Source organism: Mauremys reevesii, linkage group 5 (genome assembly GCF_016161935.1).
Source record: "Mauremys reevesii isolate NIE-2019 linkage group 5, ASM1616193v1, whole genome shotgun sequence".
In the NCBI taxonomy this organism is placed as follows: domain Eukaryota; kingdom Metazoa; phylum Chordata; order Testudines; family Geoemydidae; genus Mauremys; species Mauremys reevesii.
In genome coordinates this window covers 35,225,848-35,243,004 of record NC_052627.1, presented here as the reverse complement: position 1 = coordinate 35,243,004, position 17,157 = coordinate 35,225,848, and the positions used below count along the sequence as shown (strand labels likewise).

Genomic DNA, 17,157 nt, shown 5'->3' with positions numbered 1-17,157 from the left:
GAGGTCAGAACATGTAGGGATAAAGTGAGAAAGGCCAAAAGCCATGTAGAGTTGGACCTCATAAAGGGAATTAAAACCAATAGTAAAAGGTTCTATAGCCATATAAATAAGAAGAAAACAAAGAAAGAAGAAGTGGGACCACTAAATACTGAGGATGGAATGCAGGTTAAGGATAATCTAGGCATGGCCCAATATCTAAAAAAATAGTTTGCCTCAATCTTTAATGAGTATAATGAGGAGCTTAGGGATAATGGCAAGATGACAAATGAGAATGAGGATATGGAGGTAGATAATACCACAACTGAGGTAGAAGCCAAACTCTAACAGTTTAATGGACCTAAATCAGGAGGCCCAGATAATCTTCATCCAAGAATATTAAAGGAACTGGCACATGAAATTGCAAGCCCATTAGCAAGAATTTTTAATGAATCTGTAAACTCAGGGGTTGTACCGTATGACTGGAGAATTGCTAACATAGTTCCTATTTTTAAGAAAAGAAAAAAAAAGTGATCCGGGTAACTACAGGCCTGTCAGTTTGACATCTGTAGTATGCAAGGTCTTGGAAAAAATTTTAAAGGAGAAAGTAGTCAAGGACATTGAGATCAGTGGTAATTGGGACAAAATACAACATGGTTTTACAAAAGGTAGATCATGCCAAACCAACCTGATCTCCTTCTTTGAGAAGGAAACAGATGTTTTTTAGACAAAGGAAATGCAGTGGATCTAATTTACCTCGATTTCAATAAGGCATTTGATATGGTTCCACATGGGGAATTATTAGCTAAATTGGAAAAGATGGGGGTCAATATGAAAACTGAAAGGTGGATAAGGAACTGGTTAAAAGGGAGACGACAATGGGTCGTACTGAAAGGTGAACTGTCAGGCTGGAGGGAGGTTACTACTGGAGTTCCTCAGGGATCAATTTTGGGACCAATCTTATTTCATCTTTTTATTACTGACCTTGGCACAAAAAATGGGAATATGCTAATAAAGTTTGCGGATGACACAAAGCCGGGAGATATTGCCAATACAGAGAAGGACAGGAATATCATACAGGAAGATCTGGATGACCTTGTAAACTGGAGTAATAGTAATAAGATGAAATTTAATAGTGAAAAGTGCAAGGTTATGCATTTAGGGATTAATAACAAGAATTTTTGTTATAAGCTGGGGACGCATCAGTTGGAAGTAATAAAGGAGGAGAAGGACCTCGGAGTATTGTTTGATCACAGGATGACTATGAGCCAGCAATGTGATATGGCCGTGAAAAAAGCTAATGCAATCTTGGGATGCATCAGGCGAGGTATTTCCAGTAGAGATAGGAAGGTGTTAGTACCATTAGACAAGGCACTGGTGAGACCTCATCTGGAATACTGTGTCCAGTTCTGGTCTCCCATGTTTCAGAAGGACGAATTCAAACTGGAACAGGTACAGAGGAGGGCTACTAAGATGATCCGAGGAATGGAAAACCTGTCATATGAAAGGAGACTCAAAGAGCTTGGCTTGTTTAGCCTAACCAAAAGGCGGCTGAGGGGAAATATGATTGCTCTCTATAAATATATCAGAGAAATAAATACCAGGGAGGGAGAGGAATTATTTAAGCTCAGTACCAATGTGGACACAAGAACAAATAGATATAAACTGGCCATCAGGAAGTTTAGACTTGAAATTAGACGAAGGTTTCTAAGCATCAGAGGAGTGAAGTTCTGGAACAGTCTTCCAAGTGGAGCAGTGGGGGGAAAAGACATATCTGGCTTCCAGACTAAGCTTGATAAGTTTATGGAGGGGATGGTATGATGGGATAGCCTAATTTTGGCAATTAATTGATCTTTTACTATTAGCGGTAAACATGTCCAATGGCCTGTGATGGGATGTTAGATGGGGTGGGATCTGAGTTACTAAAGGGAATTCTTTCCTGGGTGTCTGGCTGGTGAGTCTTGCCCACATGCTCAGAGTTTAACTGATCGCCATATTTGGCGTCAGGAAGGAATTTTCCTCCAGGGCAGATTGGCAGAGGCCCTGGGTTTTTTTTGCCTTCCTCTGCAGCGTGGGGCATGGGTCACTTGCTGGAGAATTCTCTGCACCTTGAAGTCTTTAAACCATGGGTTGAGGACTTCAATAGCTCAGACATAGGTTAGAGGTTTGATACAGAAGTGGGTGGGTGAGATTCTGTGGACTGTGTTGTGCAGGAGGTCAGACATAATGGTCCCTTCTGACTTTAAAGTCTATGATTCTATGAATTAAGGTTTCACAGGCAGCTCTGAGGAGTTCAGCACAATTCTCTACTGACATTTATATTCCAAAACCAAAAAAAATCTTCCTTAAATGCATACTCAAGTTTGTGCTGTAGAGAATCTCTCTCATTGTCTTACATGCACAGCAGGTGACAGAGACCGCTGAATCCCAGGCAAAGTGAAAACATTGAGAGCTTACCTGAGACATTTGTACTACTGTTTATAATAATGGTTGAATCACTGGAAACTGAAAGTAATATAAAGGATTGTGTTAGTGCAAACATCTTCCAGGTCTATTTGGTGCTAAAATATGAGAGTTAATAATGTGGATACAAAGCATTTGTAACATTTAGGAGCATAATGTTTTCCCTTATGTTCCCAAAGATGTGCAGGATTTAGCTATACCACTTACATTCACAGCAAACTGAAATTAGTGGGCACTGCATGGCTAAATCACATGGAAGCATAGGGGTTTCTGTTGTAATGCTTGGTGGTATAGAATTATTCTAGTGAACCACTGATTTGCTAATTTCTCCTGAAGATGGCTCACCACTTCTTATTCAATTGTCCATGCTCTAATTCACTCACAATGGAGTGAGAGCTACACCAACTGTAGGCCTTGTCTATGTTTGAAAGACCTAGTGTTCTTTTGCTGGTATGGTTTATACCAGTTCCCCAACCAAAATGAGCTCGAATGGTAAATGTAACTGTTGTTACACTAGTCAAACTCCTAACCCATATAATTACACTAGCAGAAATTTTAGGTATAGGACAGCCTTAGTCTCATAAACAGTCCATAATTTGTTGTTTAGAGTATGGTCAAAGGAACGGGAGACAAATAACAACACATGGGCGTGCAGCATGTTCAAGGTATCTTGTGTCGTCATCTACACCAGTGAAAAGCCAACTCTTGGGAGATTATCACAATAAATGGTGCTTTTTTTTAAAGCACCAGTGGCTGGAACCAGGTAATTTTGTGAAAATCTTAGCTTTGATCACAAAAAATTTCTAGCCTTCATGGTTGTGGAGAAAAGTTCTGAGAACATGACCCAAGTGCACACTAAAGGCTCAGAAATTAGAAGACAAATTTAAAGAACCACCAAATTTATATAATTTTTTAAATCTTCTGATTTTTAAATCTTTTTTTTTTTTTGCTTGAGTCATGATTTTTGCACGCTGGGGCTGGCAATATGACTGCACAGTGAGTGTAAAACACTACTTTTTTATACCCACCCCATACTGCTGCCAATGACTGCATAAGGTGTGGGGCAGCAGACAATCAGGGCCATGATAATCAAGTTTAGGCGGAAGAGATCGGCTTCATTAGTGAATAGAATCAGCAGAGAGGCATTAAATCATCAGACAGTGTGACATCCTGATATTTGGCTTTGCATCATGACATATTGTGATGTATTAACATTCTATGGTGTAGACATAGAGCAGCACACTGTTATTATGACGTGACTCCATTCATAGTACTCTCATGTCGTCCCCCTGTATTGGCTGCTGAGTAGAGCAGTCAGCTTTGTTCCTTTTGCTCAGCACACTGCACTCACATTAGCATTTCTGAGACCAGCCAGATTGAGAGAGCTGAGATATGACCTGTAAAGTATTAGCTGATTAGAAACCAGAGGAATCTGTGTGCTCTATACTATACTATAGATCTGTGAATGGTATATTAACAAAGCTGGCCTAAAATGGCAGAGTCATTCTTTCCTTGCCCATATCTCATACTAGGGCAACAAAGCTCTGTTTAGACACCCCCTTTTCTATTAATCTAGGCTTTGCTTTGTAAAGTATGCAGTATATGGCATGAAGTATATTGATAATTTGCTAATTCACATTTCTGGAAGATGCTAATCTCGATTTTTCTTTTCCATGGGGAAGATCTCCAAACAATGGCTCCTTCTGAAGAAAGGTTCCTATTCCCCAAATTTTTTCATAGCCAGAAGTGCATCCTTTCACTTTACGGAAACGACTATCAAATAAGATGGAATATGGAAATACCCTTAGAGACCTTGGAGGGAGAGGGTCAGATATGGGGCTTTTAAAAATATAGGAAAGCTTAATTTTTCACCTTATTTTATCATTTACTTTGTGCCAAGTGCATGCAAAATGATAAAGGATGATTTAGTAATATTTCATGCCCACTTGGCACAGCTGTAAATGGTGACACAAGGCAGTGGGGAATCCAGCTCATTGTATGGTCTTAAGAGGTGGTTCTCCCCCCTCCACCATTAGTGATATCTGGCCATATCTGAATTGGTGGGCTAGAAATAAAAAACTCTGTATTCTACAAACCCTTGAGCCTCACGGTCCTCTCCTGCACCCCCATTTGCTTACCATGTAGTGACTAGGTTCAAGCTGCAGCATATGGTGCTAGCTCATTGCATTACCTTGCTATGCACAAATTCTTTAATCTGAGCTGCAAGGCAATAAGTGAAGTCTAACCACTAAACTTTCAACATAGTGCACAGGCTTTGCAGCCTAGCAACTACTCTTGATGTTAACACAATCAAATAGTATAATATCTATGTACCTCTTTGAAAGTGCAGGGTAAAGCACTCTATGCTAGAGGCAGTCATTGTGTCAATTTTCTCTGATTTCCCTTGACATTTTCCTCTTGGTAACTAAGGGAAACATTTCTGCCCTTCCCACTGATACATTACTGACATAAAAAATTAGTTCTCAATGGGGAATCATCATCAAACGGTGTGTTTATCATGGGGTTCCCCATGGATCAGTACTAGCCCTGATACTATGCAATATTTTCATCAATGATCCAAAAGTAGATATATCATCACAGCTGATAGAATTTGTGGATGACACAACAATTGGTGGTATGATGGGGCCAGGGCAAGCATACAGAGCTATTTGGATGACATGATAAATTGAATCCATTCGGATAAAATGCATTTTAATTTAACCAAATGAAAAGTTATACACCTAGGAACAAGCAATGCAGGCCATGTCTACAGAATGGGGGTCTGTACCCTAGAAAGCAGTAACTCAGAAAAGGATTTATGGGACATAGTGGTCAAGCAACTCCACATGAGCTCCCAGTGTGATGCCATGGTAAAAAGGGCTTGACTGTATAGACAGAGGAGTAGTAAGTAGGGAAGTGATTTTACTTTGGAATACAGCATTGGTGAGACCAACTGTAAAAAAAGATATTGAAAAATTGGGAAGTGTGCATTACAAAGCCACAGAAATGGTTTGAGTGCTGGAGAAAATGCCTTAAAGTGAGAGATTTAAAGAGCTTATTTAAAAGAAGGTGTGTGGTGACTTGATTATAGTGTGTAAATGCCTTCACGGGAAGAAAATACCAGGTACTAAAGGTTCTTTAATCTAGCAGAGAAAGACATAAAGAGAACCAAAGGCTGGAAGCTGAAGCCAGACAAAATTCAAATGAGAAATAAGGCACACATTTTTAAACAGTAAGGGTGATTAATCACTGGAACAAGCTACCAAAGGAAGCATCTATTGATGTCTTCAGATCAAGACTGGATGCTTTTCTGGATAATATGCTTTAGCCAAACACAAATGATTGGACTCAATACAGGGGTAGCTGAATGAAATGTAATGGCCTTTACTATACACTCGGTCAGATTAAAAGAGCTAATGGTCCTTTGTTGCCTTCAACTTCAGGAATCTATGAAACATCATTGATTAATGTGTCTGTTCTAAACAGATCATAAATAAGAGTATAAAAGGATGTAGTCTTACCTGCAGTTGACTGAATGTTCATGGATGGTGGAGTCATAGATGAATTTTCTTGTGCTGATACGTTGATAAAAGAAACACTATTAGTCAGTTACCCGCTGTTCTGAACAGATGTCTGTCAAAGGAATCATCAACAATCAAACAAGGGAGGAAAAGTGGAGTCGTTCTGCAGAGCAGCTCTCTTTGAGCAGCTGGTAGCAGTTTCCTTTTGATGGTTTATAGACTAACCTTTTCTTTTAAAAACCGCCAATTGTTTTGTGCATTTTGTGATTCCAAGAAACATTTTGATCTCTTTTGGAGTGTGTTTTCCAACAGCCTCCTTAAAGACTCCTGCAAATTTTGCAAGTGCATCTATTTTGTGCATTGAGTTACCTGTGAAAAGATGCCTCTGCAAATTTTGCTTGCATAATAATGAAGTTTGTTTCAAACTTTGACCTCATATCTCTTTTCTTTTAAAAGGTTTGTGTAAAGATTGTGTTCATTTGTGTAACAGCTACTAAACTACTAAAATTATAGCAACTAACTACGGGATGTTGAATATATGTAGTCCTGGGCATATCTTGATCTGTGATATTCCTGGATTCCATTCTGAGTGGAGAAGCTTGGCTTCTTGTATTATGGCCAGATAAGTAATTGAATGAGAGTCCTTGGGAAAAACCAGGTAGGAAGCATTCAGAAGGAAACTCTTTCTTTGCTGGTCTCTTCTCTTTGAACAGCATCCCAGTAGGGTGCACACTGGCACTATGCTGCTGGAAAGATCATAATTCAAATGAGATGTAAAATGTTAAGTAGTGAAAAATCTCACAGCACTCTTCAGAAGGGCAAGGATATTAACCTAACTTCAGCACTCTGGCCAAATCCCCAGGTGGATATAATCTGCCTACCTGAAATTTCCTCTTTCATTCAATATCACATTCTTCTTTTCCTCTCTTAAAATTAAGATGTTGTGTAGTTTTACAGTATGCTTGGGAAAGATTTAGCACGTTTCACCAAAAAATTGACTGCCTTTCAATGACAGTACATAAGGCCAAATTCTGCACACGCGTACACACACACCCACACACACCCCTTTCTTAATAGGGGTGTGTTCATGTGTCTGCCAGTCTGTATCTATGGGTAGAATTAGTCCAATAATTTATACAGAAACTATAATTTGTTAGATTCAGTCATTGTGCCAATATTCTCTGATTTCCCCTGACATTTTCCTCTTGGTCACTCAGTGATACAGTTCTCCCCTTCCCACTGATACATTACTGCAGTAATTCATCAAGTATCTACTCAGTCAGTTGACTTTGAGGTTCTTCTGCAGAAAAGATATGTGTCTGGCAACAGCAGAACCGAATTCACAGCAAAGCGTCACAAAACAGAGAAAGAGGCAGCTGCACAGAACAATGTCAAACAAACCTGATTTCATTCTTTGCTGAAATTACAAGTTTGGTTAATCTGGAAAAGCTATTCCTGATGAACTATTCCAGATCAATACCAAGTGTGGACACTCTTATTCCAGAATAAGAGTGCTTTATTCAAAATTAGTTTAGTACATGGATTAAACTAAATTGAAATAAGGCACTCTTATTCTGGCATAAAAGCGTCCATACTTGGAAATAGTCAAGAATAGTTAATTGGCTTAAAATACATACCCTGCCTTCTTCCAAAGTAAACTTTTATGTGTAGATAAGCCCTTAGACTTTTGTAAGGCATTTGACTTAGTACTGCACAACATTCTGATTAAAAAATAGCATTATAGAATATAAATAAAGCATGTGACAAGTAGCTAAATGACTGATCTAAAAAATTAGTAGTCAATGGGGAGTCATCATCAAATGGTGTTTTTATCATGGGGTTCCCCATGGATCAGTATGAGGCCTGATACTATTCCACATTTTCATAATCACAGTTGATAGAATTTGTGGATGACACAAAGACTGGTGTTATGATGGGGTCAGGGCAGTCATACAAAGCTATTTGGATCATATGGTAGACTGGGTCCACTCAGATAAAATGCATTTTAATATAACCAAATGAAAAGTTATACACCTAAGAACAAGCAATACAGGCCATGTCTAGAGAATGGGGGTCTGTATCCTAGAAAGCAATAACCTAGAAAAGGATTTATTAGGGTTTAAGGATCATAGTGGTCAAGCAATTCCACATGAGCTCCAAGTGTGATGCCATGGTTAAAAGGGCTAATGCGATCCTTGGATGTATAAACCCGGGAGCAGAAAGTAGGGAGGCGATTTTACTTCTGAATACTGCATTGGTGAGAAAAATACTGGAATAGTATATATAGTTTGGGTGTCCACATTGTAAAAAAGATTGAAAAATTGGAAAGGGTGCATAACAAAGCCACAGAAATGGTTCAAGGGCTGGAGAAAATGCCTTAATGTGAGTAATTTAAAGAGCTTATTTAAAAGAAGGTGTGTGGTGACTTGATTATGGTGTGTAAATGCCTTCACGGGAAGAAAATACCAAGTACTAAAGGTTCTTTAATCTAGCAGAGAAAGGCATAAAGAGATCCAAAGGCTGGAAGCTGAAGCCAGACAAAATTCAAATGAGAAATAAGGCACACATTTTTAAACAGTAAGGGTGATTAATCATTGGAACAAGCTACCAAAGGAAACATCTATTGATGTCTTCAGATCAAGACTGGATGCTTTTCTGGATAATATGCTTTAGCCAAAGACAAGTGATTGGACTCAATACAGGGGTATCTGAATGAAATTTAATGGCCTGTACTATACACTATGTCAGACTAAAAGATCTAATAATATAATATATGGAAATATACCTATCTCATAGAACTGGAAAGGGACCCAGAAAGGTCACTGAGTCCAGCCCCCTGCCTTCACTAGCATGACCAAGTATTGATTTTTGCCCCAGATTCCTAAGAGGCCCCATCAAGGATTGAACTCACAACCTTGGGTTTAGCAGGCCAATGCTCAAACCACTGAGCTATCCATCCTCCCTTGTGCCCTTAAACTTCAAGAATCTATGAAACATCATTGATTAATGTGTCTGTTCTAAACAGATTATAAAAGGATGTAGTCTTACCTGCAGTTGACGGAACAGTGTTGGATGGTGGAGTCATAGATGAAGTTTCTTGTGCTGATATTTTGATAAAAGAAACACTATTAGTCAGTTAACCACTGTTCTGAACAGATGTCTGTCAAAGGAATCATCAACAATCAAACAACGGAGGAAAAGTGGAGTCATTCTGCAGAGCAGCTCTCTTTGAGCAGCTGATAATACTTTCCTTTGATGGTTTACGGATTAACCTTATCTTTTAAAAACTGACAATTGTTTTGTGCATTTTGTGATTCCAAGAAACATTTTGATCTCTTTTGGAGTGTGTTTTCTAACAGCTTCCTTAAAGACTCCTGCAAATTTTGCAAGTGCATCTATTTTGTGCATTCAGTGACCTGTGAAGAGGTACTGCTGCAAATATTGCTTGCATAATTAAGAGGTTTGTTTCAAACTTTGACCACATATCTTTTAAAATGTCATAGTTACATTTGTGTAACAGCTACTAAACTACTAAAATTGTAGCAACTAACTATGGGGTGTTGAATATATGTAGTCCTGGGATATTTTGATCTGCTCTAAGTGGGTTTCTGGGTGGAGAAGCTTGGCTTCTTGTATTATGGCCAGATAAGTAATCGAAGGAGAGTCCTTTGGAAAGCCACGTAGGAAGCTTTTTGGACTCTTGTCTTTGAACATCATCTCAGTAGGGTGCACACTGGCACTATGCTGCTGGAATTAAAATCATTCAAATGAGATTTAAAACATTAAGTAGTGAAAAATCCCACAGTACTCTTCAGAAGGGCAAGGATATTAACCTAACGTTAGCATTCTGGCCAAATCCCAAAATGGATATAATCTGCCTACCTGAAATTCCCTCTTTCATTCAATATCACATTCTTCTCTACCTGTCCTAAAATTGAGATATTGTGTAGTTTTACAATCTGCTTGGTAAAGATTTAGCATGTTTCACCAAAAAATTGACTGCCTTTCAATGACAGTACATAAGGCCAAATTCTGCCCCCCGCCCCCAAGACACACCATTTCTTAATAGGAGAGTGTGCATGTGTCCATTTGTATGTATCTAAATGTAGAATTAGCCCAATAATGTATACAGAAACTATAATTTATAAAATGCCCTGGGATCCATCTCTAGGAAAGGGTCTCGATGTGATACAACATAATCACCATTAAAAAAGTATTAGAATGAGAAGAAATGCAAAGATAAAACAGCATATTAAAATATACCTACTATAAAAATTTAGTGCAGTCACTACCCTTAAATTACCACAATGCTCTTGGGATATGGCAGTCAGGGGAAGACCATTTAAAAAAAGAAAGTCTACACGTCAATATATAGTTTAGACAATACCACTGTGCAATTTATTGCAGAACAGCACAGGGATTAAAAGTGTACCACCACTTTAAGTGCTACACATAAATGCAATCCCAGCTTTCTTTAGCTAAAATAACGCTTAAGTGGTTGCTTGCTTCAGCCAACTCCCAAATGTACAGAGCAGCTCATCCTGCCCACGTTCCTCTCCACCCCACCTTCTCTCTGACTAAATATAGTTAGTCAGTGCCCAGCCCCTGACTTCCCAGGGCACATCCCTTTTCTAGGATGACTCATTGCTTGGCTACAGTTGGCTCTGCCTTGATACTTTACAGGTCCCCACACTAAAGGCAGATATCTGTGATCTCTTGTTTAATTAGAATGACAGATTCTTCCCTCCTGAACTTCTGGGTGGGGTGAGAACAGTTCATCACATACCTCAGTGTTTTTTTTTAAAAATACTGAATAACTAACAACAGTGGATCTAAACTCTTACTCTAGTTGCTTGCTGTGGTTTGTTCTCATGAGTGAATAAAACAGACTTGCTGAAGTCAAAATGCAACTTTAGCAAAATAAATTTATTTCACTTTGCTACACCACCATTATTTAAAAAAAAATATGAGTAGGAGGACAACTGAATACAATTATACAAGAATCCAAACAGGTTTAAGACTATATAAAACAGAAAAATAGATATTTAGCCCTATTAATACAGGTTTCCAGATTTATGCCAACAATTAGAAGCATGAGTGAGATGTCTGATGACCATTTTGCTGTTCGTTAAAAATACATCAGGGAAGTGAGTTGCCTAGTAAAACAGTAGTTTGGCCTTGTGCATACTGTACTTCTCACTTAAAGGCCAAAGAGGAATTAGGTCCTTATGAACAGTCTTGACAGAGGATCTAGGAAGCTCGATTTTACATGCGAGGCTAAAAGGTAGATGTATACACGTTTCTGAGCTTCATGTTTTGAGTATAGGAATCCTAATGTGTTGATAGTGTCAGTGGTAACAAACTGATTTAAGAATATAATTTAAATATTGCCATAATGATATAGAACAAAGGACTATCTAGCCCAGTATCCTATAACTCACTGTGATGGGGCATACAAACCCCACACTGGAAAGGAAGGGGTTAAAAAGCTGCTCTGGCCCCACCACACCTGCAAAATATGCACAGGTTGGAGAAGGCGCTTGACTCCCTCAGGGAACTGATGGGCAGGATTCCCTGGGAGAATAACATGAGGGGGAAAAGGAGTCCAGGAGAGCTGGCTGTATTTTAAAGACGCCTTATTGAGGTTGCAGAAAGAAGCCATCCCGATGTGTAGAAAGAATAGTAAATATGGCAGGCAACCAGCCTGGCTTAACAGTGAAATCCTTGCTGATCTTAAACACAAAAAAGAAGCTTTCAAGAAGTGGAAGATTGGACAAATGACCAGGGAGGAGAATAAAAATATTGCTCAGGCATGCAGGAGTGAAATCAGGAAGGCCAAATCACACTTGGAATTGCAGCTAGCAACGGATGTTAAGAGTAACAAGAAGGGTTTCTTCGGGTATGTTAGCAACAAGAAGGTGGTCAAGGAAAGTGTGGGCCCATTACTGAATGAGGGAGGCAACCTAGTGGCAGAGGATGTGGAAAAAGCTAATGTAAGCATTGCTTTTTTTTTTGCCTCTGCCTTCACAAACAAGGTCAGCTCCCAGACTACTGCACTGGAGAGCACAGTACAGGGAGGAGGTGACCAGCCCGCTGTGGAGAAAGAAGTGGTTCAGGACTATTTAGAGCACAAGCGCATGCGGCCAGATGCACTGCATCCGAGGGTGCTAAAGGAGTTGGCAGATTTGATTGCCATTGGCCATTATCTTTGAAAACTTAGAGCGATCGGGGGAGGTCCCAGATGACTGGAAAAAGGCTAATATAGTGCCCATCTTTTTAAAAGGGAAGGAGGAGGATCCGGGCAACTACAGGCCAGTCAGCCTCACCTCAGTCCCTGGAAAAATCATGGAGCAGGTCATCAAGGAATCAATTTTGAAGAAATTAGAGGAGAGGAAAGTGAACAGGAACAGTCAGCATGGATTCACCAAGGGCAAGTCATGCCTGACTAACCTAATTACCTTCTATGATGAGATAACTGGCTCGGTGGATGAGGGGAAAGCGGTGGACATGTTATTCCTTGACTTTAGCAAAGTTTTTGATACGGTTTCCCACAGTATTCTTGCCAACAAGTTAAAGAAGTATGGGCTGAAAAAATGGACTATAAGTTGGATAGAAAGCTGGCTAGATAGTCAGGCTCAACAGGTAGTGATCAATGGCTCCATGTCTAGTTGGCAGCCTGTATCAAGCGGAGTGCTGCAAGGGTCGGTCCTGGGGCCGGTTTTGTTCAATATCTTCATTAATGAACTGGAGGATGGCGTGGATTGCACCTTCAGCAAGTTTGCAGATGACACTAAACTGGGAGGAGTGGTAGATACGCTGGAGGATAGGGATAGGATACAGAGGGACCTAGACAAATTAGAGGACTGGGCCAAAAGAAATCTGATGAGGTTCAGCAAGGACAAGGGCACTTAGGATGGAAGAATCCCATGCACTGCTACAGACTAGGGACCGAGTGGCTAGGCAGCAGTTCTGCAGAAAAGGACCTAGGGGTTACAGTGGATGAGAAGCTGGATATGAGTCAACGGTGTGCCCTTGTTGCCAAGAAGGCCTAACGGCATTTTGGGCTGTATAAGTGGGAGCATTGCCAGCAGATCGAGGAACGTTATCATTCCCCTCTATTTGGCATTGATGAGGATTCACCTGGAGTACTGTGTCCAGTTTTGGGCCCCACACTACAAGAAGGATGTGGAAAAATTGGAAAGAGTCCAGCAGAGGGCAACAAAAATGATTAGGGGGCTGGAGCACATGACTTATGAAGAGAGGCTGAGGGAACTGGGATTATTTAGTCTGCAGAAGAGAAGAATGAGGGAGGGATCTGATAGCTGCTTTCAACTATCGAAAGGGGGTTCCAAAGAGGATGGTTCTAGACTGTTCTAGATAACAGAAGTAGCAGCAATGGTCTCAAGTTGCAGTGGAGGAGGTTTAGGTTGGATATTAGGAAAAACTATTTCACTAGGTCAAGCACTTGAATGGGTTACCTAGGGAGGTGGTGGAATCTCCTTCCTTAGAGGTTTTTAATGTCAGGCTTGACAAAGCCCTGGGTGGGATGATTTAGTTGGGGATTGGCCCTGCTTTGAGCAGGGGGTTAAACTATATGACCTCCTGAGGTCCCTTCCAACCCTGATATTCTATGATTCTATGAAAAGGGGAGCAGAGCAGCTCAGGGGGTGGCAGACAGTGGAGGTTAAGAGATTTATATTCGGAGCTCCTGCGAAGGAGCACGGCAGGAGTTCCTGAGGTCTGTTTATAGGGAATTGGTCAACTCCTTGAAGGAGGAAGTCACACCTCTTCAAAGGACTTTATCTTTGAGTTCAGCTAATAAACGATTTTATCCATTGGGAAGAGAGGGGCTCGTAGGAAGTATCCAGGGCTGCAGAAATATAGCACTTTGAATGGAACCTGGTGGAGAGGCTGGGCCTGGGTTCATGTACCACTACCTAGGGATTGCCAAAGACAAAAGTCTACCCTTGGTGTGGGAAAATCTAGTCGAGGGAAGGCCTTGAAAACAGAAGAGTCTGGACCATGAGACCCTGACCCAAGGGGATGCCGGGAACCCCTTGCCCCAGAGGACTACTCCATTGCTGGACTTTTTATATACCCAAAAGAAGCAGACGCAAATGAATGACCTGGCCTTAGGGATGAATTCATGCTGGACTTCAGATTCACCATACCCCCAAACATGCATGCTCCTACAGCTGTAGGTAAGCACCTGTCAGCTCTTTGAAAATGCTTACCTGTCCTCCCCATGTCAGCAGTAATCCCTAATATAGCCAGCGGTGGGAGCATCTCATGCTTACAGAGCAGCAACTTCCTCACTCAAGCTTCTCTTGTTCGTGTTCCCCTGCCACTAAATGCAGCCACGTGACCTATGACTATGGAATTCTCAAGCCTGGCAGCATGTTCACAGCATGGTCCCTGAGCAGCTTGTAACTTCTGTCAAGTAAAGAATAGAGAAGATAGAGCTTCTATGATGGGGAGTCAAAAAATAATGAAAGAGCCAAAAGGACTAAAAATAAAACAAAGAGGGGGAAATGAGGGGGGGATAACAGGATGGTAAAAGAGGACAGAGGAAGGACAGGAGAGGTAGAGTAAAGAACAGAGGAAATGAGATGCAACGGAACTGTGTTGGGACATGATGCAAAGGGATGTGAAGGGAATGGGAACACCCATCTGCCGAAACAAGCCAAAGGGGGCTCCTGCAAAAATAGTTAGGAACCATTGTATACAGTGGTGGAACAACTCAGCAGAAATAAACAGTTGTAAATCAACAAGATTTCTTCCTCATGTGCTTATTATAAAATAAGAAAGTAAAATACTTTCACAAGCATAGAGTAAACACAAATTCCAGTATGAAGTTCAACCTACCACCCCTGGGTGTGGAGCCCTATTGTCTTAAAAATATTCCCTCCATTTTGCTTCAATCTTCACTAAAAAAATTAATTGTGAACAGATACTTAACATAATATTAACAAGGGGTAAGGAACACAAGCCAAAAGTAGGGAACAAACAGGTTAAAAAGTATTTAGAGAAGTTAGCTGTATTCAAGTCAGCAGGGCCTGACAAAATTCACCCTATGGTATTTAAAGAATTAGCTGAAGCCATCCCGGAACCATTAGCAAACAGACCCTGCAGAATTATAGACCAGTCAGGCTAACTTTGATACCTGGAAAAATACTAGAACAAATTATTAAACGATCAATTTGTAAGCACAGAGAGGATAACCACCAACATGGATTTGTCAAGAATAAATCATGCAAAACCAAACTACTTTAGTCGGTTTACAGTGTTACTGGCCCAGTGGATGTGGGGAAGAGGTAAACATGATATACCTTGATTGTAGTAAAGCTTTTGACAGAGTCTAGTTTGCACACTCTCATAAGCAAACTATAGGGATATGTGGGCTGGATGAAATCACTATAATGTGGGTGCACAACTGGTTGAAAGACCACACTCAAAGAGCAGTTATCAATGGTTCACTGTCACGCTGGGAGGAGGTAACTAGTGAGGTCCCACAGGGGTCTGTTTTGGGTCCAGTATTATTCAACGTTTTCATTAATGACTTGGATAACGAAGTGGAGAGTATGCTTATAAAATTGTCAGATGACACTAAGATGGGTGGGGTTGCAAGCACTTTGGCGAACAGGATAAGAATTAAAAAAGACTCCGACAAATTGAGAATTGGTTGAAATTAACAAGTTGAAATTAAACAAAGACAAGTGCAAAGTATTTCACTTAGGAAGGAAAAATCAAATGCACAAATACAAAACGGGGAATAACTGGTGAGGTGGTTAGTACTGCAGAAAAGGGTCTGGGGTTTATAGTGGATCACAAATTGAGTATGAGCTGACAATATGATGCAGTTGTGGAAAAGGCAAATATTCTGGGGCATATTAACAAGAGCATTGTATATAAGACACAAGAGGTAATTGTCCAGCCAGCACTGGTGAGCTCAGCTGGAGTAGTGTGTCTAGTTTTGGGTTCCACATTGGACAAATTGTAGAGAGTCCAGAGGAAAGCAACAAAAATGAACATGTTTGGAAAATCTGATCTATAAAGACAGGTTAAAAAAAAACTAAATATGTTTAGTCTTGAGAAAAGAAGACAGAGGAAGAGGGAAACTTGATAAGTCTTCAAATATGGTAAGCACTGTTATAAATAGGACTGTGATCAATTGCTCTCCATATCCACAGGTTACTCTAAATTCACTAATCAATGTATGTCTACACTGCAGTGAGCCACCCAGCCCAGGTAGACAGACTCATGCAGGCTTGGCATGATCTAAAAATAGTCATGTGGACATTTTGGCACTGGCAGAGGCTCAGGCCACCCACCCAGGCTCAGATGCATGGGCCATCAGCATTGAAAGGCTGACCTCAATTTCCCCGAAGTCTGCAATTGTTTGGAGCCTTGGTTTTGGTGCAGAGCCATCTCTAAGGATATTACCCAAAAGGTATTCCTTGAGCAAGTACAGATCACAGAATCTTTTCAGTGTAATTTCCTCGCAGTACACCTCATGTTCAACTGAATAATGTAGATAAAAATAATTGTGGACAGTTAATTGTTGGAAAGAAAATGTGCGCATAAGGGGTGATTCAGATGATAGGATATAAGAGGAGCCATGATGGAAATTTGCCGCTTCAATTACTCCTCTATTTGGATGTCTCATCTTTCTTGTACAGTTATTCCTAACAATGAGGGTATGTCTACACTGCAATGTAAGCCCATGGTTCAAACTCAGGCTCAAACCTAACCCTCCTTCCAACTACACACAAATCACACTAATGCAGGGCTTGGACGCAGGCAGGGATAGAGGGTCCGAGCATGAGGCAAGCTGGGACCCAAGGTTCGAGGCCTATTGCGGCGCAGTGCTCTGGGAATCTGCCAAAAGTATCCCACAATCCCATGGGCTGACTTTTTGTCCTCTGGACAGTGAAGTTTGTTGGACAGTCAAGTTTTCCCACAATGCACCACAAACAAAGGAAGTCTGGGATATGGGTGGTTGGACTTGGGCCCACTTCATGCAGTATAGACATCAGAGCTCCAGGTTGGGACCCAGGGTTCAACAGTTCCTAACCTGGGGTTACAAATTAGTGTAAATGCTCAAGCCCTAGATTAACAAACCCACGGTCTGCTAACTCAAGTCCTACTAACCCTGGGTTTACATTGCAGTTTTGACATACATTGAGTGTTAAATGAA

The 17,157-nt window shown here is 40.6% G+C and overlaps 1 protein-coding gene across 20 annotated transcripts in view; it reads right to left on the bottom strand.

The window, feature by feature from the left end:
• The window catches only part of EMCN (endomucin), a 184,628-nt gene that overhangs the window by 62,590 nt on the left and 104,881 nt on the right, over nucleotides 1-17,157 (bottom strand). For 10 of the 20 annotated variants that reach the window (XM_039542624.1, XM_039542623.1, XM_039542609.1 and 7 more), the window contains 3 exons: nucleotides 9,009-9,062; nucleotides 5,961-6,014; nucleotides 2,434-2,481 (listed from right to left, as the gene is read on the bottom strand). In XM_039542624.1, coding sequence (XP_039398558.1) covers nucleotides 2,434-2,481; nucleotides 5,961-6,014; nucleotides 9,009-9,045 — 139 coding nt within the window. In that variant the 5' untranslated portion in view covers nucleotides 9,046-9,062. Of the gene's footprint in view, nucleotides 1-2,433; nucleotides 2,482-5,960; nucleotides 6,015-9,008; nucleotides 9,063-14,194; nucleotides 14,394-17,157 lie in introns of all 20 variants that reach the window. The other 10 variants (XM_039542611.1, XM_039542615.1, XM_039542620.1 and 7 more) reach the window with 4 other exon arrangements.